We start from the raw sequence: 25,756 nt of genomic DNA on the forward strand, positions 1-25,756 counted from the left end.
CTGACACTTCCCCTCCCCTCCTTGACCTCTCTGTCTCAATTTCTGGTGATAGACTGTCCACCAGTGTTCATTACAAACCCACCGACTCCCACAGCTACCTCAACTACAACTCCTCACACCCTGCTTCCTGTAAGGACTCCATCCCATTCTCTCAGTTCCTTCACCCCTGTCACATCTGTTCCAATGATGCCACTTTCCTAAACAGTGCTTCTGACATGTCTTCCTTCACCGAGGTTTCCCACCCACAGTTGATGACAGGGCCCTCAGCCGTGTCCAACTCATCTCCCGCAGAAGGTGCAACACCTACCTCTTTACTTGCCCCCCTCCTCACCGTCCAAGGGTCTAAACACTCCTTTCAAGTGAAGCAACACTTCACTTGCATTTCCCTCAATTTGGTCTACTGCATTTGCTGCTCCCAATGCGGTCTCCTCTACATTGGAGACACCAAACGCAGACTGGGTGACCGCTTTGCGGAACACCCTCAGTCTGTCCACAAGCACAACCCAGACCTTCCTGTTGTGTTCCGTTTCAACACATCACCCTGCTCTCATGCCCACATGTCCGTCCTCGGCCAGCTGCAATGTTCCATTGAAGCTCAACGCAAACTTGAGGGACAGCACCTCATCTTCTGATTAGGCACTTTACAGCCTTTCGGACTTTGAATTCAACAACTTCAGATTATGAACTCTCTCCTCCATCCTCACCCCTTTTTGATCCCCTTTTTTCAAATATTTATTTTTTAATTTTTATATATACATTTCTTTCCCCCACCTATTTCTATTATTATTTTAAAATTTATTTCCATTCATTGTTTTATCCCCACCTTTTAGCCTATTTTGATCCTTGCTCCCACCACCACACCCCGACTAGAACCATCTGTCACTGGCTCATCCTGCTTTCTACTCTTAATGTCACCATTAGCACCTCCTTTAGCCAGTATCACCACCATCAACACCTCTTCGACCTTTTGTTTATGACATCTTTTACAATCTCTCCTTTACCTCCACCTATCACTGGCCTTCTATCCAGCTTCATTTGTCCCACCCCACCTTATACAGTAAATATTTCACCACATTTCTACTTCTCTTTAGTTCTGAAGAGTCATCTGGACTTGAGATATTAGAACAAATGGCCAAAAGCTAGGTCAAAGAGGTGGGTTTTAAAGGAAACCAGTGAGTAAGAAGGTGATTAAATAGCAATACACATCTGGTCAACCTGATAATTTTACTCCACAACATTGTCACTGCCTGCAGCATTGCCTTGGCAGGTCACATATAATAGAGCTCTTGCATCGCAGCATTATGAAGGAAGGTGTTTCTATTTTGGCAGATACTGTTGGAATATAAACACTATCAGATGTTGCAACAACCACATTTCTAGCCAGCTTGGAGATTCTTCAGCTCTTAAAAAGCACAACAGCCAGAAATAAACTTGTAAGTCATTATTTTGACAAAGAAAATGTTGACATATGCGCTTATACTTTATCTCTGGCCTTGATGTGCAATAAAAATATGGCACTGTTTACCGATAGTTTGAGTTCATATATTTTACTGAATTCTGCAAATTTACAAAAAACACTTTCCCTCACCTACATATCGGCCACCAGGTTTAATAACTTTGGTACTTCGACTACGGGTTTCCTCTTCTGCTTGAGTCATGCGCTCTCGTGTTATCTGATAAGAATCATTCGTTGCACATATTGTGATTTTATCCTGTATGCTTCCAAAGCAGTCCAGTTCTGAAACTCCATTGCTAAGGGGATAGAGAAAGGGAGAGATTTAGATGTTAAGTTAGATCATTTCAGTATAGAAGTTGAAGTTAAGTTCCATCACTTTCATAACATTAACAGAATTTTAGCTATACTTGAACAAACATTTTTAAAATGGTTATGTTGAATGGCATATTTTAAGGTGACAAATGACCAGTATATATGCCTCTTATTCTATTTCCCAAATTTGGCATAATTACTTAAGAGGATATTGTAGTCATCATGTGTTCAGAAATTGGTTATTTGATGGAATTCGGTTTCAACAATAGCAACATGCTTTCAGCTGCAACAATCCATTCCAGGAGAGGGGTGCTATTCAAGAAAGATGGGAGAGAAAAAAAACCAGGGAACTGCAGGCCAGTTAACCTTGCATCAGTCATCAGGAAAGTGCTGGAATCTATTATGAAGAAAGTCTTAACAATGCACTTTGAAAATCATAACATGATCAGACAAAATCATTATGGTTTTACGAAAAAACTTCAAAATGTCTCCAATAAATTTACTTACCAGTAGATGTAGTATACTTGGCTTTCCAAAAGGCCTTCAATAATGGTGCCACTCAAGATGAAGGGCCATAAAGTTGGGGGTAATGTATCAGCATGGATGGAGGATTCGTTAATGGACAAGCAAAGAGTAGGGATAAATGAGGCATTTTCAAGTTGGCAGGCTGTGACTAGCAGCAAGGATCAGTACTGGGGTCTCAGCTATTTACAATCTATATTGATGCCTTAGACGAAGGGAGAGAGAGAAATATATCCCAGTTTGCTAACAATACAAAGCTAGATGGGAATGCAAGTTGAGGAGGAGGACACAGGGAAAGTTATGAGTAGGCAACAAGGTGGCAGATGGGGAACTGTGAGGCTATTCACTTTGGTTATAAGGACAGAAAAGCAGAATTTTTTTTAAAAAGGCACAAAACTTGTAAATGCTGATTTTCAAAGGGATTTGGGTGTACTCTTTTTTTATTCTTTGATCGATGTGGGTCTGACTGGCAGGGCCAGCATTTGTTGCCCATCCCTAATTGCTCTTGAACTGAGTGACTTGCTAGGCCATTTCAGAGGGAAGTTAAGAGTCAACCACATAACTGTGGATCTGGTGTCAAATGTAGGCCAGACCAGCTAAGGCCAGCAGATTTACTTCCCTAAAAGAACCAGTGAAGACAGGTTATGACAATCAATGATAGCTTCACCATTGCCATTACTGAGGCTAGCTTTCAATTTCGGATTATTTTTTAATCAACTGAATTTAAATTCCACCAGCTGCCATGGTGGGATTGAGCACGTGCCGTCAGAGCCTTAGCTTGGGCCTCCAGATTACTAGTCCAGTGACATTACCACTACACCACCGTCACACATACAAGGAACACAAAGTTAGCATGCAGGTACAGCAGGAAAGCAAATGGCATGTTGGCCTTTATTCCAAGGAAATTGGAACACAAAAATAAGAAAGTCTTTCTACAACTGTACAAGGCTTTGGTGGAAAACAGCGAACAGTTTTGGTCTCCATATTTAAGAAAGGAAATACTTGCATTGGAGGCAGTACAGTGAAGGTTCACAAAATTGGCCCCTGGAATAAGAGTGTTGTCCTATGATGAGAGGCTGTCTAAATTGGGTCTATATTCTCTAGGTTAGAAGAATGAGAAGCAAGTGCATTGAAACACACAAGCTTCTAAAAGGGCTCGACAGGGTAGATACTGAAAAGTTGTTTCCCTTGGCTGGGTAATCTAGAACAAGGATCTCAGGAGAAGGGGGCGATCATTTAGGACTGAGCTGAGGGGAAATTTCTTCCCTCACAGGTTTGAGAATCTTTAGAATTCTCTACCCCAGGGGGTTGTGGATGCTCAATTGTTCATCATATTTAAGGCTGAGACAGATAGATTTTTGGTCTCAGGGAATCAAGGGATTTGGGGAGCAGACAAGCATGTGGAGTTGAAGCTGAAGACTAGCTATAATCGTACTGAATGGTGGAGCAGGCGCGAAAGGTTATATGGTCTGCTCCTGCCCCTATTCAGGTTCATATGAAACAATATGGTTTCAAAAACTAGCAGCTGAAAGATATTATTTTTGCAATTTTGGTTTAGCCCTTAACTTCCTCAATTCTATGTCATTCATTTTCGGTTCCTCCATTTCCTCCAACTGGACTCATAACATTAGTTGGAGGTTAGTACATATACACCAGTCTGTTGGGATATATTGTCCTTTATTTACCAACGTTATTAGCAAAGTCAATATGAGAGAACTTCAGCAAAAAATCGTCAGCATGAGTTATGAATTAACATTAACAAATGGAAAATTTCAAAATTAATTTACAGGATGTGGACATCACTGGCTCGACCAGCATTTATTGCCCATCTGTCATTGCCCTTGAGGTGGTGGTGAACTGCCTTCTTGAACCGCTGCAGTCCATGTGGCGAAAGTACACTCATAGTGCTGTTAGGGAGTAAGTTCCAGGATTTTGACCCAGCAACAGTGAAGGAACGGCGATATATTTTCAAGTCAGAATGGTGAGTGGCTTGGAGGGGAACTTCCAGGTGGTGGTGTTCCCATGTATCTGCTGCCCTTGTCCTTCTAGATGGTAGTGGTTGTGGGTTTGGAAGGTGCTGCCTAAGGAACCTTGGTGAGTTTCTGCAGTGCATCTTGTAGATGGTACACACCATCAACATATTTGGTTTAAGTACTTCTAACAACCTTAAAAAGTTATGCATGTATTAATATATCTATGGCAAGTTTATTATACACTTCAATGTGAAATTCACCAGAAAATATGATCTTAAAAATGTCTGCTAGAAACAACATTGCATACTAATGGTCATTTTCAAACCAGGCTATTTTTGACTATAGATGGAAATTTACCCCAATAACAACATTCAATACTGTATTAAGATGACTCTTCCACCTATCCCCATTTTCCATGGTGACCATACTTATAGGCCCAGGTCTTTCAGTCAGCAGCAAGGCAGAGGTGTGCACCACTGACTACGATAAAAGTTCTGTCCTTACCTTTTTGCGCTCAAGGTTTAGGGACTTGCTGTCCCGGCTGCAGTATGCAACCATATGCAAAGGCAGTCATGTGGGGCACTGCTGAGATGCAGAAGTGCCCAGGCCACGCCCCCTTTGATGTCAGCAGCACAAGGATCACCCTTCGAGGTCCAACTGAGATCGGGGCTGGGGCGAATTGTCCAACGTGTTTACTTTTATAAGCAATTTCATAAGAAAAAAGGCCTTACCGATACAGCTTCCCCTGAAAATCACTTTCCACCCTGGTCCTATGCCTGCAATTAAAAGTCCTAGGCAGAATGGTGTAAATTTCTGGGCAACTTCAGGGAATCTAGCCCAAGTCTGTAATGGCATGGTCAATGTCAGAGGAAGCCATTCAGGGGTCCAGGCAGCCTATTCCTGCCCATCGGAAGTTTCAAGTTTGTGCACAAGTAACGGGAATGTGAGCGTCGGGACTTCTTCTGGATCCTGATGTTCAACAGCAGTGAACGTCTGAACATTTCCCACTAGATTTATCAAAAGATTCAGCCCAACTTCACTGAGTAAAGAGGCATTAGTTCAGTTCCAAATGTGTAAAAATTTTGAACAATGTTGTCAACCCACATGTTCTCTGAAGTGGGCTTCATTTTCATTTTGTAGGAAACCTATGCAGTCAACAAAAGGTACCAACCAATCAACCCATCATTCAGGCTTAATTTCAAGCCAGAGTCTAGAGGTGAAATGGGTATTAACCAATTGTGCCATTCTTGCCTTCCAGGCCGTTACTAGTTCAGACACTAATTTGAAACATCATTTAAAATGCACCGGTGTTTGCCAATTTTCATTAAAATGTTTTACCAAACTGGAGTAATGGAGTAAGTTGTTTGCTTCTCTTTCTTATACCTATCGATTTGTAGCAGTAAAATGGTAAGAACATTTGCATTTCAAATCATTAGATTAAATCAACAAGATGATATTCTTGAAACAGTCCAACTAACCATAAAATTCTTAGTTTCTTGAAATCATGGAATACAATTTCAGCCTATAATACTTCAATCCCATTTTTTATTTGCAATCATTGAAAATGATTTAAGTGACCTTCCCCATTCACCAACACTTTTGGTAAATTCCAACTACCTATCATGCATTCCTTTAGATCAAAATACTGTCAAACTAATCTGACTTGGCTTCTTACATAAAAGCAACCAGATTACAAACAAATGATGCTCTAACATTTAAATCAAGCAGGTTGACTTGGGCATTTTTTGATCAAGTTGGCTTGCTGAATAAACATGAAACAGGGTGCAATGTATGTATCCTAATAATAAGCTTCCAATGAATCTTCTCACTTGAGTCATTCATTGTAAAAAGAAAGCTGGTTTACAGTACCTGGAGACATACTGCTGGACACAGTCAAAACTTCCCTGAGGGTTATCTTTTCCAACATTGGATACATAAAAGTCAAAATTTCGCATTTCGTTGCGGGCATCTGTTCTTGGAATCTTTATTAACTATGGAGAAAGGAAAATAACAGCTAGCAATTTAAAAAACACAAATCACATCTGAAGCAGGCTACCACTGGATAAATTAATCAACATACCTTTTCAGCATAATGCTTAGAGAATAATGCAATTAAAGAAAAAAAGTATATCTCGCAATATTTTCACACACTGAAGGACTAATTGAAAAAGGAACTCGGCTACCACAGCTGGCCAAGTTTAATGTTCTATCAAGTTGCAGCTTCCTGGCAATAAAATTTCCATTTCAGGAAAAAGGAAAATTTCAACTTGGAATATACTTGATGGACAATCTTAGGACCTCAGTATCAAACATTTAATTGACTCATGCCTTTATAATCATTTTGACGGGTTACCTAAACTGCAAAGCGGAATAAAGGTCACAGAAATCATCTTCCATTCACAAGGAAGTATTTATTTGTATACACTGATTATGCTAAAGCTATTGATATGTGGTTAGCCAAGTGAAATGAGATGTACTTTTCCCTGTAGAACCATAGACTTTTAGCCCGTTCCAGCATTCTATCAGATAATGTCTGACCTATACCTCAACTCCATTTACCCACCTTTGCTCCATTCCCATTGATGTCCCTTACTCCAACAGAAACCTATCAAGCTTAGTCTTGAAAATTTCAAATGAGGCAGCACCCACAGGTTTTTAAACTGTTTTCAGGTTTCCATTACTGAAAAAGTGCATCTGGATTTCACAACTAAATGGCCTAGCTCCAATTTTAAATATTCAGGATTTCCCCAGCAGAGTGTATCATTTCTGTATCTGGCCTGACAAATTCCTTTAGCTTTTTAAAAATATTAATAGATCAACATTCAAAACTTTAAACGCAATGGTAACCAAACAAAGTTTATGGAACCTATTCATGTAATTCAAGTCCCAGAATCATTCTGATGAATCTGTAATGTATACTCTTCAAACTCAATGAGCCATAACTTCTGATGAAGTGGCAACTGAGTCAGATTGCCACTTCACTTGAATTACTTACCTGGAAATCCAGGTGATCCTATCTCACCTGACCTGCCGACTCAGGCCAGTTGAGATCTGTGTAGTGCTGGGCGCTCGCAGGGCCTACAGTCAAGGGCAGCTCAATCAAAGGTAGGTAAAACCATGCCCTCTTTAGGTAAGTTTAAAGGTCCAGCTAGTAGGATTTGAAGGGGGAGTTGGTGGGGGAGGGTTGATGGTCAAGAGTTGGGAGCCAGGCCTTAGTGGGGGTGGGGCGAGTGTCAGTGCTGTAGTTATCCAGAAGCTAGAAGTGGTTTTAATTCTATAAATTTTTCTGGTTAACTGTTGTTGTAACACAGTCAGAACCAACCAAAGGTTGGATTTTAAAGTTTGATCTTCCCAGGCAATTGCCGTGCACTCCTTACCTGGAAACTTCCAGGGGAGGTGCCCAGCACTCCTAGATACACTACCCTAGAGCTCGGAGGTTAGGGCCCAAGATCTTTCCTGAGTTTTGGTGCTCAATGCAGTATTCCTCATAGTGTCTGACGAAGGCCCAATACAACGGAAGCATCATTTCTACCTCATTGAAATGAAGGTCAACATTGTACTTTTTGTCCTTGTGCTTTTAATGATGTGTACAAGGATACCCTTTGCTAACCCACAGCTCCAAGTTTCGCACCAATCAGAAAATATTCAGATTTCTCTGAACCAAAGTGAATGGTCTCAGATCTGTTCCCTCCACCCCCACTCATTGAATTGCTGATATCAGTGTTCTGCATCACTCCAGCATTAAAGCTGAAATTATATATAACATTGTCATGTGATCACATGCTGATTTTCACAATTATGTAAAGTTTCTTTGCCCATTCTACAAATATTTGGAGAGGCTGTAAAATGTCTGCAGTAGATCTCCCTTGGAAACAGATTTTTAGAACTGCAAGAGTTTAATTCTGAATCCTTATAACTCAATTACAGACTTTGAATTAATTCCCAATAATGAAATGAGATTTCATTAGTCACATTAAAATAACTAAGTTAGCTCAATACTTGCTCTTGTAGCCAATGCACTTCAATGGTGTGCAGAGATTACCAGATTGTAAAATAAAGATGATGGCTCAAATTTTGTGTTACTCATTGCTGACATCAAAAAAAGACCTAGCAATTTCTCTGGCATGGATTTCACCTTTCCAAACATTAATTTCATTCTGGTGCCAACCTTAGGGAATCTCCAACACCCAGCAACAGTGATGCCATCAAACAGGCTAAGCAGCCAATCACAGTGAAGAATTCTTAGACAGCAAACCAGGAGGGAAAAAGCACCAATTATCATCATTTGGTTCTGACAAAGTTTACAGTAAGCGAAATAAAGATTGGGACATTGTTATGTCTGCTAGACTTTTTAAGACTATTATGTTTTCAACTCTTAAGGTAAAACAGAATGCCCTAGAATGGGTGATGATGTGAAATTGTACTGAATTTTGCCTGGCGACAAACCCAGATGAGCTGGTTGTCATGGGGACAAGGGGCCCAGGTCAAGCCCTGAAATTTAACCAGGAAATTGTGAAAGAAAAACAAAATTATCCTGACAGTTCATCAATTGATATGAAACTGAAACACAACTTTTTCTTTATAGTTCCAAAAAACTTTTTGAACTTGCAATTTCAATTTTTTTTTTTAATACTTATTGGAGAGCCAAAGGTTTATTGGCTCTCTACCAATATTGAAATTTAAGTGGCATTCAGAAGTTGGGAATGATCTTGTGCACAAAAGCAATTTTTCAGGCTGAAGAGTAACAATTGAAAGCCTAGCTCGGGTCTACCAACCCCATATTACTCAGAATTTTGTATTAAACTAGCACCTGCAGCTGAGCTTAGTGTACTGTTATTACTCTCCCTTTCATTTAGGGAAAGGGTTCCATAAGGACTATGATCTCCTTCTTCCATGGGATGAGTCACTCTCCACCCAGCACTGTTCTCATGACACATGGAAACAGTTTGCTTTAGAGATGGATTTAGGTGTTCTAATACACTAATTATAGGAAGTTGACCTGCAGGTACAGCAAACAATAAGTAAGGCAAATGGTGTGTTTGCTTTTATTGCAAGGGGACTGGAGTACAAGAAAAAGGGAGTGTTATTACAATTTGAAAGGGTTTTGATGAAACAATACCTAGAGTATACTGTGTACAGTTTTACACTTGCCATTAGAGAGGTTGTCACCAAGATTCATTAAATTGATTCCTCAGTTGAGAGGATGGCCCTATGGGTGAGATTAGATTGCCATATATTCTCTCGAGTTTTGAGGAATGAGGTAATCTCATATGTGTATATGCATTTTGTACAAAATTCTTACGAGGGCTTGAGAGGATAGATGATGAGGCTTTTTCATCTGACTGGAGAATCCAGAACTAAGGGGTCACAGCTATTTAAAATTAACAAGGAGAAATTTCTTTTCTCTGGGTTGTGGATCCTTGCAATCCTTTCCTCGAGGGCTGTGGATGCTCAGTTGATGAGTATGTTCAAGGCTGAGATCACGAGATTTTTGGGCAAGATATATGGCAAGAAAATGAATGTAGATGATCAGCCATGATATTAGCGAATAGTTGATCAGACCTGATAGTCCACATGGCCTACTTCTGTTCCTACCTATCTTATGTTCTTATTATGTTTTGCTGAAGAGATGCTTTCCCTCAACGTTCTTAAATGCAATCACTAAGTACCACTGCTATAATGATGCGCCTGGAATTATGGTACTTTATAAATGGCAGAAATATTTTTGGTAAGCTTCTAAAGTTGACTGCAAAATAGGATTTGTAAAAGCCTGTGTTAAGTGAGAAAATACTTTCAATTTCTGAACGGAACATCACAAATTGTAACAGCATAATGCCAGGGAGATTAGCCTTTGGGAAAATGTAACTTACTCAAATTTGAATAAGTTTCCCCCATCCCCACCCTACCAAAGGCCTTGGACCACTATAAGATTTCATTAACAGTTTCCAGCATTGAAGCAACTGCAATTGTTAGATATTAGAAGGTTGCAACTCCCAGCAGACATCTCTTGTCATGGTGACTGAGGGTATGCAACAGTTGCAGTGGAAGCTTTTGGATTACAGGACAATGATCCTACTTTGTCTCACCTTACTCTTGAAATCAACTGCATTTGGAAAGTGGAAGGACAAAACATAGAATAATCTGAGCAGCAGCAATGCTTTACGCATCAAGCTGGGCACAAGGATTGTCTCAACCCAACATTGCTGTAAATTTCAGCCAGGATCAGCTATAGAAATGCGCAGCGCAGACATACCAACATACGAACTAGGAGGAGTAGGCCACTTGGCCTTTCAAGCCTGCTCCGCCACTCAATATCATGTAACCTCCCGCCTATCCCCGATAACCTTCCACCCCCTTGTTAATCCAGAATCTATCTAGTCCTGCCTCAAAAATATTCAAAAACTCTGCTTCCACTGCCTTTTGAGGAAGAGAGTTCCAAAGATTCATGGCCCTCAGAGAAAAAATTGCTCCTCATCTCTGTCTTAAATGACCAACCCTTATTTTTAAACAGTGACCCCTGGTTCTAGATTCTCCCACAAGAGGAAACATCCTCTCCATCCACTCTGTCAAGACCCCTCAGGATTGTAAAGGTTTTGATCAAGTCGCCTCTTGCTCTTCTAAACTCCAGTGGATACAAGCCTAACCTGTCCAACCTTTCCGCTTTAGACAACCTGCCCATTCCTGGTATGAGCCGAGTAAACCTTCTCTGAACTGCTTCTAATGCATTTACATCTTTCCGTAAATAAGGAGACCAATACTATACACATTACACCAGATGTGGTCTCACCAGTGCTCTGTACAACTGAAACATAACCTCCCTACTTTTCTATTCAATTCCCCCCACAATAAACTAATAATAATAGCTAATTCTATTAGCTTTCCTAATTGCTTGCTGTACCTGCATACTAGACTTCTGTGATTTATGCACTAGGACACCCATGTCCTTCTGAATCTCAGAGCTCTGCAATCTCCCTCTATTTAGATTATGCTTCCTGCCAAAATTGACAATTTCACCATTTGCCAGGTCTTTGCCCACTCACTTAACCTGCCCATGTCACTTTGTAGCCTCCTTACATCCCCCCACAACTTATTTTCCTACGTTTCTTTGTGTCGTCAGCAAATTTATCAACCATACCATCTGTCCTTTCATCCAAGTCATTTATATAAATTGTAAGGAGTTGAGGCCCCAACATTGATCCCTGGTGGGTGGTGTGGATGGGGGCATCGGTAGTTGGATCTGGCCAGGGGTGGTGGGGGCATCCCTAGTTGAGTCTGGATTGGAGGTGTATAGTTGGGTCTGGTTGTGGGTGGTGTAGTCAGGTTGGGCGATAGCTGGGTCAGGCTGGGGACATGGTGGGTTAGTCGGTTCGGGTCCAGGGTAAAGTAAGGTGGCTAGTTTTGGAGTTACCCAGGAGTTGAACCAGGTTTTAAACTAACATTCCCTGAGTAACTATCCAGGTAAGTCCCCCGTGGATCTAGCCCAAGTCTCCAGAGTCAGAGACATTTGCACAGGGACCCAGACAACAGGGAATTGCCTATCAGAAGTTTAAACTTTCCAGGCTATCCCCATATATGTCTGCATGTCAGGGCCCCTACAGGGTCCCAACGTGCATCTTCCATTGTATGCCTGGGGTCTCCGAGAGACCGGAAGATTTGGGCCATGGTTTTGAGATTTCAAAAAAAATATTCCAGATGAAGAATTGAAGGATACAAATTGTAACCCCGTATCATCTCATGTATAATAAACTTCAGGGAATTAAAATAGAAACAGTAAATGCTGGAAATATTCAGAAGGTCCCAATGTCCCAGACCCCTCAGCCAACATCATAAATTCATATCATTGCTGCCTGTGCTGTGAGCAGAGTGACTGCCACTTTAGTCTATTTAGCAAGTAACTTACTTTGTATGCAAAATGTTTTAAAACATGCTGAGATGCAATGTGGTGCTACATAAATTGAAAATCTTCCCCTCTTTTTTCCTCCAAGCCAATGAAAATCAGCTCTGCAAAAGTTAAATAATTCTAATTTGTAAACAGTAGGTACATGACCAAGTCTTAAATTTTGCTTACAAAGTGTAAAGATCTTCAGAACATATTGCCTGATAAATGCAATTTTAATTGGTCACACTATAATTTTAACCACTACATACAGCTGAAGGATTTTCTTGTGTAATACAGCACAAATTAATTCTAGCAGCAAGACAACACAACTAAAAGTAAATGCTCTCCTCCTTAGAAACTATACCTTGCTCAACCTGGAGTACTTAAAAAGCATTCTCATCTGCTGAGAAGTTGCAGTATTTGAAGAAAGTTGACTAATATGGGTGACATACTTTTTAGACAACTGAGAGTGGCAGTGCAGTGTCACACAAACAACTTTAGTTTACTGAATCAAATAAATTAATCGTTGCCTTAAAATTGTTTTGCCTGTTTTATTAACGAAAAGCCGCTGCAAATATAAAAGTGAGGACTATTTGTAAACAGCAGCAAATGGATTCCTGACCAGACTGAAAGCAGCAGCTACAAGGCCATCCATCCCTCCAGGAGGTAGCTTCAGAACATGCTTAAAATCATGTTTGAGTTCCCAGACAGCCCAATGAAACATCTGGGAACTGTTTGCATTTAATTTTAATGCAAGCAGAGAACCCAACAGTTCTTGCCAACTCTCTGCCAACATTAAAATTTATCACTTACTTAGAAGCCAGTGAATGCAACTTTATGCACACATCTCTGCTGTCTCTGGACAGACAATGGCAAAGGATATAGCTGACTAGTTCAGGTCTACCAGTTCTGCATCACATTTCTATGAAAGAGACAGGGTGAAACAACTTATGAGAACCAGGATGTAGTATTAGTAAGGAGAAAGAAGGACAAAGGATTAGGGAAGCTAGGTAGCGCTAGAGTAAGAAACAGTAAGGTATTAGGTGGGGCAAACTAAGAAGGAATACAAGGTGCATCTTAAGTTTACAGCACATGCTTATGAATGCACAAAGTTTGGTTAATAAGGTTGGTGAGTTGCAGGTGCAATTAGCCACATGGGAATATGATTTTGTAGTGATAATGCAGACTTGTCTAAAAAAAAGGCAGGACTGGGTACTGGATATGCCTGGATACATGGTGTTCAGGAAAGAAAGGAGATGGGTGGCAATATTATATAGGGTGCAAGAACTATAGGATAATGATAATGGGGGACTTCAATTATAATATAATCCTAATTTAGACATGGACAATAATAAAGGGCAGAGAGGGGGAAGAATCTCTGAAGTGTGTTCAGGAGAATTTTCTTGTTCAGTACATTTCTGGCCCATCGAAGGAGACGACATTGTTGGGTCTGGTTGTCAAATGGGATTAAATGTCAATTGGGGGACATTTAGGCAACAGTGATCATAGTATCATACAGTTTAGATTAGCTATGTAAAAGGAACAACTTAGAATAAAAATAATCAATTAGCAGAGGGCAAAGTTTAGTGAGTTGATAGCGGATCTGTCCCAGGAAAATTAAAATCAAAGACTAGCAAGCAAAACTGTTACAGAACGTTGTCTTTAAAGAGGAAATGATTTGGGTACAAAAATTAATTTTAAATTGCAAAATGAAACAATGTTCAGAAACCATACCTTGCTCAACCTGGAGTGCTTAAAGTATTCTCATCTGCTGAGAAGTTGCAGTTTTTGAAGAAAGCTGACTAATATGGGTGACACTTAATAAACAAATGAGGAAGACAGTGCAGTGTCACAAACAACTTTAGTTTACTGAATCAAATAAGTTTTAATCACTGCCTTAAAATTGTTTTGATTGTTTATTAACGAAAAGCCACTTCAAATATAAAAGTGAGGACCATTATAAACAACAGCAAATGGATTCCTGACCAGGCTGAAAGCAGCAGCTACAAGGCCATCTCTCCAAGAGGTAGCATCAGAACATGCTTAAAATCATGTTCAAGTTCCCAGATAGCCCATGAGGGGGAAAGGAGCAAGTAAATCCAGAGCTCCTTGGAAAGAGATAGAGGATAAGGTGAAGCAGGAAAAAAAGGGGGCATATGAAAGATATCAGGTTGACAAAACAAGTGAGAACCATGCTGAATATCAAAAGTTCAGAGAGGAAGTGAAAAAGGAAATGCAAGAGGCGAAGGGAGTACGAGAAGAGACAGGTAGCTAAAAGGGAATCCAAAAGCCTTCTACAAGCATATAAATAGTAAAGGGACACTAAGTTGGGGAGTGGCTTTTTTATTCTTTCACATGATGTGGGTGTTGCTGGTTAGGCCAGCATTTGTTGCCCATCTCTAATCGTCCTGGAGAAGGTGGTGGTGAGCTTCCTTCTTGAACCGCTGCAGTCCATGTGTTGTAGATACATCCACAATGCTTTTGGGAAGGGAGTTCCATCACTGAATATATTTAAAGCCAAGATGCACAGATTTTTGGTTTCTCAGGGAATCAAGGGATATGGGGCAGGGACAGGAAAGTGAATTTGAAGCCCAAGATCAGCCATGATAATATTGAATGACAGAGCAGGCTCAACGGGTCATATGGTCTACTCCTGCTCCTTTCTGTTGTGTTCTTGAGTAAATAGAGGCAAACTATTCCCACTGGCAGAAGAATCACAAACCAGATTACACCATTTAAGTGATTAACAAAAGGACTAAAGACGTGAGGAAATTTTGTTTTACAAAAAACAGTGACTGGTTACTATCTGGAATACAGTTCCTAGAGGCAGGTTCAATCATAGCTTGAATTTGATAAGCAACTGAAGGGAGTAAAACTGCAAGACAACAGGGCTAAGGTAGGCGAGTCAGGCTAGCTAAATTGCTCTTGCAGTTAACTAGCACAGATTCGACTAGCCTCCTTCTGTGCTGTAAGCAATGATTCTATGCTTGAGAAACTTAACAGAAAATAAATTCCTGTATTTGGAAGAATAGTTCTAGGCGGGAAAATATTACAGAATGGAAAAAGCAGAGCACACTTATGCAAAAAAATCAGTTTTCTGGAAACTGCAGTATGTTCAGTGTTTATAGGTACATTCATCATTCATAGCTGCCATTGTAAAGGCTCTTGGGCATCAACAGGACTGGTGAAAGGACTTTTATAACCACCTAAACAGACAGTTGCGCTGTTCATAACCTTTACATATTTTACATTCTTCTCTTCAAGGGCAGATTGATTATTTTGTTACTTATACCCATTACTTTGCCAATTAAAAGCAATTGTAGGATTCAGTCCTTTAACACAGAATCTTTAGAGAAACAGCAATATTGCAATATTATAACTTTCCAAGTTGACCCTCACTACTGATTCAGGCTTCTCCATGGGTGACCTCTCCACTTGGTCCAAGCAAATTTCAGCCTCTGATGTTGGGGGATTTAGCTTCACCTTCACCCTCCATTACAAACCACAACCTGCCCAACCACAAAACTTAATTATTGGTAACAGGTCAATTTCTTATAGTTGTTGGGGCTATTTCATTTGGCATGTCAAATGTTGGCCTAGGGGAAAACAATATAATTCTATTGTTAATATAAGAACATTAGAACTAGGTGTAGGAGTAGGCAATTCAGCCCCTCAAGCCTGCCCCGCCATTCAATATGATCATGGCTGATCTCATTTCGGCCTCAACTCCAATTTCCTACCCTCTCCCCATAACCTTTCAACCCGTTATTAATTAAAAATCCTCAAAGCTATTCAGCGTCCCGGCATCCACTGCACTCTGAGGTAGTGAATTCCACAGATTCACGACCCTTTGAGAAAAGTAATTCCTCCTCATCTCTGATTTAAATCTACCACCCCTTAGCCTAAAACTATGGCCTCTCATTCTAGAATGCCCCACAAGAGGAAACATCCGCTCCACATCTACTTTGTCTATCCCCTTTAACATCTTATATACCTCAATTAGATATCCTCTCATCCTTCTAAACTCTAGCGAGTATAGGCCTAAACTGCTCAATCTCTCCTCATACAACAAGCCCCGCATCTCAGGAATCAATCTAGGGAACTTCCTCTGAACTACCTCCAATGCAACTACATCCTTCCTCAAGTAAGGGCACCAAAACTGTGCACAGTACTCCAGGTGCAATCTCACCAATGCCTTGTACAGTTGCAACAACACTTCCCTATTTTTATACTCTATTCCTTTAGCAATAAATGCCAAAATTCCATTTGCCTTCCTTATTACCTGCTGTACCTGCATACTTGCTTTCAGCGATTCATGCACAAGGACACCCAGATCCCTCTACACTGATGCATTTTGAAGTTTCTCTCCATTTAAATAAAAAAGTTGCCTTTTTAGTCTTCTGGCCAAAATGAATAACCTCTCACTTATCCACGTTAAACTCCATCTGCCAAATTTTGGCCCATTCACCTAACCTGTCCATTTCCATTTGTAAATTTCTTATTTCTTCATTGCAACTTACTTTCCCACCTATTTAATATGCACCGAAAACAACAGCTAACTAATGCTAACTGAGATAGTCAATCAGAAGTACTACAAAATCCTAATGTTGGAACCCAGTAAACAAAAGCATAATGTCATTCATTGATTTATACAAATTTCTTTAAAGTGGCACAAGGCCTGTAAAAAATTCAAAATCTTCCATTAAAGAAGATAGTCACTTAAGAATAACATCCTGATCTCTTCCACCATGTAAACTAAAAAAAACAGCTAACTTGTGTATATTAAAATAATTTTACAGATCATGTCATGAAAGCAAGTAGTGTACAGTAGCTTATAAAGCAACACTATGATTGCTCAGTGAGAACACCATCACTGCAGAGCCAGAAGGTCATAAGGTTGAGCACTATTTCAGAACTATGAATACATAAACTCAGCTGGCACTTCAGTAGGGTGCTGAGGGTGCTATGTGTTGCTGTCTTTCTGATGACATATCAAATTGAAGCTCCACTGCCTCAGCTCATCACTTCTCGAAAAGCAAAGGAGTGTTCTCCAGGTATCTTGGCCTACATTTATCTCTCGAATATTAAACCAGATTATCTGGTCATTTATTTCACTGTTGTTTGTGAGACCTTTCAAATTGACTATTGCATTTGCCTAAGTTACAGCAGTGACAATAAAAAGTAATCCATTGGTTGTGGAGCACTTTAGGTTGTTAAGAGAATGAAAATTACACAAATGCAAACTTTTTTTTTAAAAATTGCCCTTTAACATAACCAAACTATTTCTATGTAGTTGTACAACTAATTTTGTATTTGTACATTTAAAGACAGAAAAGTTATTTATTTCAAGGTTCTTATCCTTTGCACTTTTACAGTGAAAATGCAGCACCGTTTATGCTAAACGCTGAAACCTTGCTTTTGAAAATAAGTTTTCAGTAGGGCACCTAGTTTTAAGGAAACCGGTAATAGTCCACACCTATGAATCCAGAATAGCTTTCTTGCTGTCAAACAATTTGAATTAACCAATAATTTGTATTAAGCACTGTAACACACTTGGTAAAGCACAAAGAGAATGGATGAAATGATCGGATGTATTTGATACCTGTCTTGGATCTCTTCCGGTGATCAGAAAATATCATAATCATTTTCAGAACTAACACAGAGGGGAAAAATTGTTCCATTAAAATGCATAATAATGCAACTATTTCCAACAGAAGAGGTTTCCTTGAAATTTTAAACTAGAATACAGCAACAATGTTTACCAATGTCATTTTAAAAATCTAGAAGAACTCCAATAATTTGAGACTCAATAAAATAGCTATGCTATTATGGGTACCTTTGCTAGAAGTAAAAATCAACTGAATATCAAACAAAACTAGCTAGGCTGCATAAAAACACTACACCGCTGTGGGAAGAGATGCAACAGAATTCCACAGATTGAATGAGAGATTTCTCTCATTTTGCCACCATAGATTGTATGAGAATGATTCCTTCCCACACTGTTTATAGTAAATAGTGGCAATGGATGCATCCTGCCTTTACCAGAAATGCAAATAATTTTGCCGATAAGTCTCAATTGCGATTTTTGAACAATTCTACATGCAAGTTTAACACTGTCACCTAACAGGTCTTGAACATGCAGTTGAAGATGCAGTTCTTAGGGATTACTGCAGACCTTTGGATAACATGTTAAATTGAAGTATTGTTAGTCTATTCCAGTGATTCAGGTATACAAAGATCGCATGTCACTAATTCAATACACCAGTGTCCTGGCCAACATCACTCCCTCAACTGAGATGACTGCTAATCTCATTGCTGTTTGCAAAATCACAGCCTACAAAACAAAGGCTATTGGACTTCAAAGTAATTCATTATACACAAAACTGAAACAAGTCCTGACTCTGGAGCAAAATCTCACTCCACTTTGCTCCAGAGTAAGTTTGGAACTTTGACTATAAATTTGCACTGCTGCCTCTTACATCAATGCAAAGTGAAACCATTTGATATGCACTACAGTTATAGCATCAATTCAGTCTGAATTGCTTCAGCTTCTTGAGGGACATAAAAATATCTCTGCTCTAAACTTATTTCAGTATTTACATTTTTTACCTTAGATTGTTGTAACAGATTCTGCATTATTTACACAATTCATCGTGTTCCATGAAAAGCTAAGTAATTGGCAGCTTTTATTTCCTCCAAGTTGTCCAAATTAATGCAGTTACCTATAGAAATTTGTATTAGCATGTGCCCCAAATTCTTGCCTCTGTTTGTGTATAAAGGGAATGAATTATAGAGCAGTGATATTATCAATATGCTTAGATGACTTTGTCTTCATGGTTCTAAATGTCATGTAAGCTCCAAAATAGGAGTCGCAAAATAGCAATTCTATGTTTTATAAATGCATAAAGAGCTAGAGGAAAACCCAGGAAAGAATAAGGTCAATTAGAGGCCAAAACACTTTCTGAGCTGTGTGGGGAAACAGAAGGGACGTAGCATGGTTCTTTATGAATATTTAAAATATAAAAAGATGGGAATGGTGCACACATTGTAGTTAAAAATGTAAAATATTGTACAGGATAAAGTGAAAAAGGAAATATTAAGGGCTTTAGCATCTTTTAAAATAGATAAATCACGGTGCCGGGATTAAATGGATCCTAGGCTGTTAAGAAAAACAAGGGAGAAAACAGCGGAAGTTTTGACCATTATTTTCCAATCCTCTCATCCTACCGACATGGTGACAGAGGACTGGAGGATAGTCAACCTAGCCTCAGTGGTAGGCAAATTATTAGAACAAATCCCGAGGGACAATATTACTCGTTTAGAAAGGCATGGGATAAACCAAGGACATTCAGCATGTATTTGTTAAGGGAAGGTGGTGTCCGACTAACTTGTTACCTCAAAAAAATTCCGTCAAGATAGATTGATGAGGGTAGCACATTTGATGTTGTTGACAATAATTTTTGCAAGGCTTTTGACAAGATCCCACATGGCAGATTGCTCAGAAACCCAAAAGTCCATGGGATTGAAGGGAAAGTGGAAAGCTGAGTCCAAAATTGTCTCAGTGACAGGAAGTAGAAGTAATGGTCAACAGGTGTTTTTGTGACTGGAAGGCTGTTTCCAGTGGGGTTCTGCATGGTTCAGTAATAGGTTTTTTCACAGTATGTAATCAATGATTTAAGCTTAATATAGGGGACATGATTAAGAAATTTGCAGAGTTACAAAATTAGCACTGTGGTTAATAAGAAGGAAGAAAGCTGTAGACTGCTGGAAGATATCAATGGATTGGTCAGGTGGGCAAAAGAAAAGGTGCAAAGGGAATTCAACCTGGAAAAGCATGAAGTAATACATTTGAGGAGACAAGGCAAGGGAAACACAATAAACGGTAAGATACTGGAAGCGTTGAGGAACAGAAGGGTCCTGCAGTACATGTCCAGGTCCCTGAAGGTAGGAGGACAATAGATAAGGTGTATCGGAGGACCCATAGATAAAGTGTTTGGAGGGTATACAGGGTACTTGTCTTTATTAGCTTAGACAGAATACAACAGTAGGGAAGTTATGTTTGAACTCTATAAAACATTAGTTCAACCACAGCTATAATACTGCATACAGTCCAGGACACTGCATCACAGGAAGAGTGTGATCATACTAGAGAAGAAATAGAATAGATTTATGAGTATGTGTGAGGGGGGATTAATTAAGATGTATAAAATTATAACAGGCCTAAATGGAGTGGATAGGAAGGACCTATTTCCCTTAGCAAGGAGGGAGTATAGATTTAAAGTAATTGGTACAAGGATTCTCAGGAAGTTGGGGAAACTTTTACCTAGAGGGTTGTGGAACTCACTGCCTGAAAGAGAATAGAATCAGAAACTCCAATTGATTTAAAAAGTGCTTCGATATGCACAGGAGCACAACATAAGAACACAAGAATTAGGAGTAGGCCATTGGTCCCTCGAGCCAGCTCCACCATTTGATAAGACCATGGCTGACCTAATTATAGCCTCAACTCCACTTTCCTGTCTACCCCAAATAACCTTCGACTCCCTGGTCAAAAATCTACCTAACTCAAACTTGTATATATTCAATGACCCAGCCTCCACTGCTCTCTGGGGACAGGCTAACGGCACTCTGAAAAGAATTCTCCTCACCTCTGACTTAAATGAGACACCCCCAATTCTAGACTGTCCCACAAGGGGAAACATCCTCTCAGCATTCGGCCATGAGGACCTTGTGTGTGTTATGACGTGGCAGATGATGCGTGCTATCCACGAGGGAACAGCAGTCACAACTGTTTTGCAATTTGTATTTTATTGAAAGATGTGGGCTCTGAATTCTTTTTTTTAAAAATTAATTCACAGGATGTGGGCTTCGTTGGCTGGGCCAGCATTTATTGCCCATCCCTAGTTGCCCTTGAGAAGGTGGTGTTCTTGAACCGCTGCAGTTCATGTGGTGTAGGTACACCCACTGTGCTGTTAGGAAGAGTTCCAGGATTTTGACCCAAGAGCGGCGATATATTTCCAAGCCAGGATGGTGAGTGATTTGGACTTCCAGGTGGCGTTCCCATCTATCTGCTGCTAGGTCCTTCTAGGCGGTAGTGGTCGTGGGTTTGGAAGGTGCTGTCCAACAAACCTTGGTGAATTCCTGCAGTGCATCTTGTAGATGGTAGACACTGCTGCTACTGTGCATCGGTGGTGGAGGAAGTGAATGTTTGCAGATGTAATGCCAATCAAGCGGATTGCTTTGTCCTGGACAGTGTCCAGCTTGAGTGTTGTGGGAGCTGCACTCATCCAGGCAAGTGGGGAGTATTCCATCACACTCCTGACTGGTGCTTTGTGGATGGTGGACAGGCTTTAGGGAGTCAAGAGGTGAGTTACTCATTGCACGATTCCTAGCCTCTGAACTGCTGTTGAAGCCATAGTATATATATGGCTAGTCCAGTTCAGTTTCTGGTCAATGGTAACTCCCCAGGATGTTGATAATGGGGGATTCAGTGAGAGTAATGTCATTCAGCATCAAGGGCGATGACAGGATTCTCTCTTGTTGGAGATGGTCATTGCTTGACACTCATGTGGCGTGAATATTACTTACTACTTGTCAGCCCAAACCTGGATATTGTCCACATCTTGCTGCATTTGGACATGGGCTGCTTCAGTATCTGAGGAGTCGCAAATGGTGCTGAACATTAAGTCATCAGCGAACATCGCCACTTCTGACCTTATGATGGAAGGCAGGTCATTGATGAAGCAGCTGAAGATGGTTGGGCCTAGGACACTACCCTGAGGAACTCCTGCAGTGATGTCCCAGAGCTGAGATGACTAACCCCCAACCACAACCATCTTCCTTTGTGCTAGATATGACTCCAGCCAGCAGAGCATTTTCCCTGATTCCCACTGACTCCAGTTTTGCTAGGGTTCCTTGATGCCACACTTGGTCAAATGCTGCCTTGGTGTCAAGGGCAGTCACACCCTCACCTCAGGAGTTCAGCTCTTTTGTCCATGTTTGCACCAAGGCTGTAATGAGGTCAGGAGCTGAGTGGCCCTGGCAGAACCCAAGCTGGGCATCAGTGAGCAGATTATTGCTAAGCAAGTGCCGCTTGACAGCGCTGTTGATGACCCCTTCCATTACTTTACTGATGATCGGGAGTAGACTGATGGGGCGGTAATTGGTCGGGTTGGATTTGTCCTGTTTTTTGTGTACAGGATGTACTTGGGCAATTTTCCACATAGCCGGGTAGATGCTAGTGTTGTAGCTGTACTGGAACAGCTTGGCTAGGGGTGCGGCAAGTTCTGAAACACAAGTTTTCAGTAGTATTGTCGGAATATTGTCAGGGCCCATAGCCTTTGCAGTATCCAGTGCCTTCAGCTGTTCTTGATATCACGCGGAGTGAATCGAAATGGTTGAAGACTGGCATCTGTGATGCTGGGGGCCTCCGGAGGAGGCTGAGATGGATCATCCACTCGGTACTTCTGGCTGAAGATTCTTGCGAATGCTTCAGTCTTATCTTTTTCACTGCTGTGCTGGGCTCCTCCATTGAGGAAGGGGATATTTGTGGAGCTTCTGCCTCCAGTGAGCTGTTTACCACCATTAACGACTGGATGTGGCAGGACTGCAGAGCTTAGATCTGATCCATTGGTTGTAGGATCATTTAGCTCTGTCTATCACTAGCTGCTTATGCTGTTTGGCATACAAATATTATAGCTTCACCAGGTTGACACCTCATTTTTATGTATGCCTGGTGCTGCTCCTGGTATGCCATCCTGCACTCTTCATTGAACCAGGGTTGATCCCCTGGCTTGATGATAATGGTAGAGTGTGGGATATGTCAGGCCATGAGGTTACAGACTGTGTTAGAGTACAATTCTGCTGCTGCTGATAGTCCACAGCACCTCACTGATGCCCAGTCTCGAGTTGCTAGATCTGTTCGAAATCTATCCCATTTAGCACAGTGGGGGTATCCTCAATATGGAGACAGGACTTCGTCTCCACAATGATTGTGCAGTGGCCACTCCTACCGATACTGTCATGGAAAGATGCATCTGCAGCAGGCAGGTTGGTGAGGATTAGGTCAAGTATGTTTTTTCCTCGTTGGTTCCCTCACCACCTGCTGCAGACCCAGTCTAGCAGCTATGTAATTTAGGACTCGGCCAGCAGTGGTGCTACCGAACCACTCTTGGTGATGGACATTGAAATCCCCCACCCAGAGTACATTCTGTGCCCTTGCCACTTCCTCCAAGTGATGTTCAACATGGAGGAGCACTGATTCATTAGCTGAGGGAGGGTGGTATGTGGTAATCGGTAGGAGGTTTCATTGCCCATTTTTGGCCTGGTGCCTTGAGACTTCATGGGGTCTGGAGTCGACGTTGAGGATTCCCAGGGCAACTCCACTGTGCTGCCACCTCTGCTGGGTCTGTCCTGCCGGTGGGACAGAACATACCCAGGGATGGTGATGGCACAATCTGGGACATTATCTGTAAGGTATGATTCCATGAGGATGACTATGTCAGGCTGTTGCTTGAATAGCCTGTGAGATAGCTCTCCCAATTTTGGCACTAGCCCTCCAGGTGATAGTAAGGAGGGCTTTGCAAGGTCGACAGGGCTGAGGTTGCCATTTCCATTTCCGGTGCCTAGGTCGATGCCGGGTGGTCCATCCGGTTTCATTCCTTTTTTGTGACTTTGTAGCAGTTTTGTGGCTTGCTAGGCCATTTCAGCAGTCATTTAAGAGTCAACCAACCACATTGCTGTGGGTCTGGAGTCACATGTAGGCCAGGTGAGGTAAGGACATTGGTGAACCAGATGGGTTTCTACAACAATTGACAAGGGTTTCATGATCATCATTAGACTTTTAATTCCAGATTTTTTTTGAATTCAAATTCCACTATCTACCATGGCAGGATTCGAACCCCTAAAACCCCTAATTAATCTGACTCCCAGTTACAGCTCTGTTAGGGCAACAGTAAAAACAAACAGATTTAAACCGACTCGGGCAAAGCAACACAATACTCTGGATATGAGAATTCAAAGTGAGTTTTCTCAGCTTCAGTTCCTGTAGACAGCAACTTGATGCAGAGGCTGGAGACTTTTCACACTCGTTAGATCTTAGAATGCCTTCTCCCTTCTGACACACAGCCTCATCTCCTCTATACATGTTTCTCCCTTTTTAATGCAAATTCCATTGTTCCGATGTGTCTTTGGAACTTTATTTTTCCCAAAGGTTGCTGATAATATGACCACTATAAAAAGATTTATATTATGAGAAAGGTAAACACACTGTTTGACTTAACTTCTTCTAGCCTGGAGGTAACATTCTACCATCTCTTTGAAATTCAAACTAACCAAATTTATCTAACAATGCAAATTTTCCTTACACCTCACATTCTAAAACTTCAACTATGTTTACGTATTTAGCATTTCAAACCTAGCTTCTTTTTTGATGCGTCAAAGCCTTCAGATCAAATGCCTCCAATTCAATTAAATCAAATGCACACACACAGACAAACGATCCAAACTCCACTATTAACCTACCTTCACAATGAATCACAATAATACTATGAGAATTATATTTTCATGACGTGTTTCAATAAGTTCACCTCTCATTCTTATAAACCCTAATAGATATAGACCCAACCTGCTCAATGTTTCCTCAAGCTAACCTGTTCATCCCAGGAAGAATCGAGTGATCCTTCTCTGAACTGCTTCAAATGCAATTATATCCTTAGGCAAAAGGCCAAAACTGTACACAGTACTCCAGATGCAGTCTCACTAAGTAGGAATATTTCCCTACCTTTATACTCGATTCCCCTTGCAATAACACCAACATTCCATTTTCCTTCCTAACCACATGCTATACCTAACTTTGTGATTCATGTACCAGGACACTCAGATCCCCCTGCTCCATAGAATTCTGCAATCTCTCTCCATTTAAACAATATACTGCTTTTCTATTCTAAAAACAAAAAGCTAAAAGCTATTGAACACCTGCGGTCTGTCCGCAAGAATGACCCAAACCTCCCTGTCGCTTGCCATTTTAACACTCCACCCTGTTCTCTTGCCCACATGTCTGTCCTTGGCTTGCTGCATTGTGCCAGTGAAGCCCAACGCAAACTGGAGGAACAGCAGCTCATCTTCCGACTAGGCACTTTACAGCCTTCCGGGCTGAATATTGAATTCAACAACTTTAGATCTTAAACTCCGCCCCCCCCCCCACCACTCCCCCCATCCCCACCCCGTTTCTCCCCCCTCCCTTTTTTCCCCCAATAATTTATATAGATTCTTCTTTTCCCACCTATTTCCATTATTTTTAAATCTAAAACTAAAACTTTGTTAGTCTTTCCACCCCACCCCCACTAGAGCTGTACCTTGAGTGCCCTGTCTTCCATTCTTAATTAGCACCTTTCTTAGACAATATCACCACCTTCAACACCTCTTTGATCCTTTTGTCTGTAACATCTTTTGATTATCTGCTCCTATCACTGCTTGCTTATCTCCACAATCACCACACCCTCAACTTCTCTCTCTCCCCCCGCCCCCCCCCACCTTAAACCAGCTTATATTTCATCTTTCTCCTAACTATGCTTCAGTTCTGCCGAAGGGTCATGAAGACTCGAAACGTTGACT

General features: G+C 40.9%; 1 protein-coding gene across 2 annotated transcripts in view; it reads right to left on the reverse strand.

Moving 5' to 3' along the window:
- ell2 (elongation factor for RNA polymerase II 2) overlaps positions 1-25,756 on the reverse strand; it is a 168,102-nt gene that overhangs the window by 100,300 nt on the left and 42,046 nt on the right. For both annotated transcript variants that reach the window (XM_078565467.1, XM_078565458.1), the window contains exons 3-4: positions 6,133-6,254; positions 1,589-1,752 (exon numbers count right to left, since the gene is read on the reverse strand). In XM_078565467.1, coding sequence (XP_078421593.1) covers positions 1,589-1,752; positions 6,133-6,254 — 286 coding nt within the window. The remainder of the gene's footprint in view (positions 1-1,588; positions 1,753-6,132; positions 6,255-25,756) is intronic.

Source organism: Cetorhinus maximus, chromosome 2 (genome assembly GCF_964194155.1).
Source record: "Cetorhinus maximus chromosome 2, sCetMax3.hap1.1, whole genome shotgun sequence".
NCBI classification, from domain to species: Eukaryota; Metazoa; Chordata; class Chondrichthyes; order Lamniformes; family Cetorhinidae; genus Cetorhinus; species Cetorhinus maximus.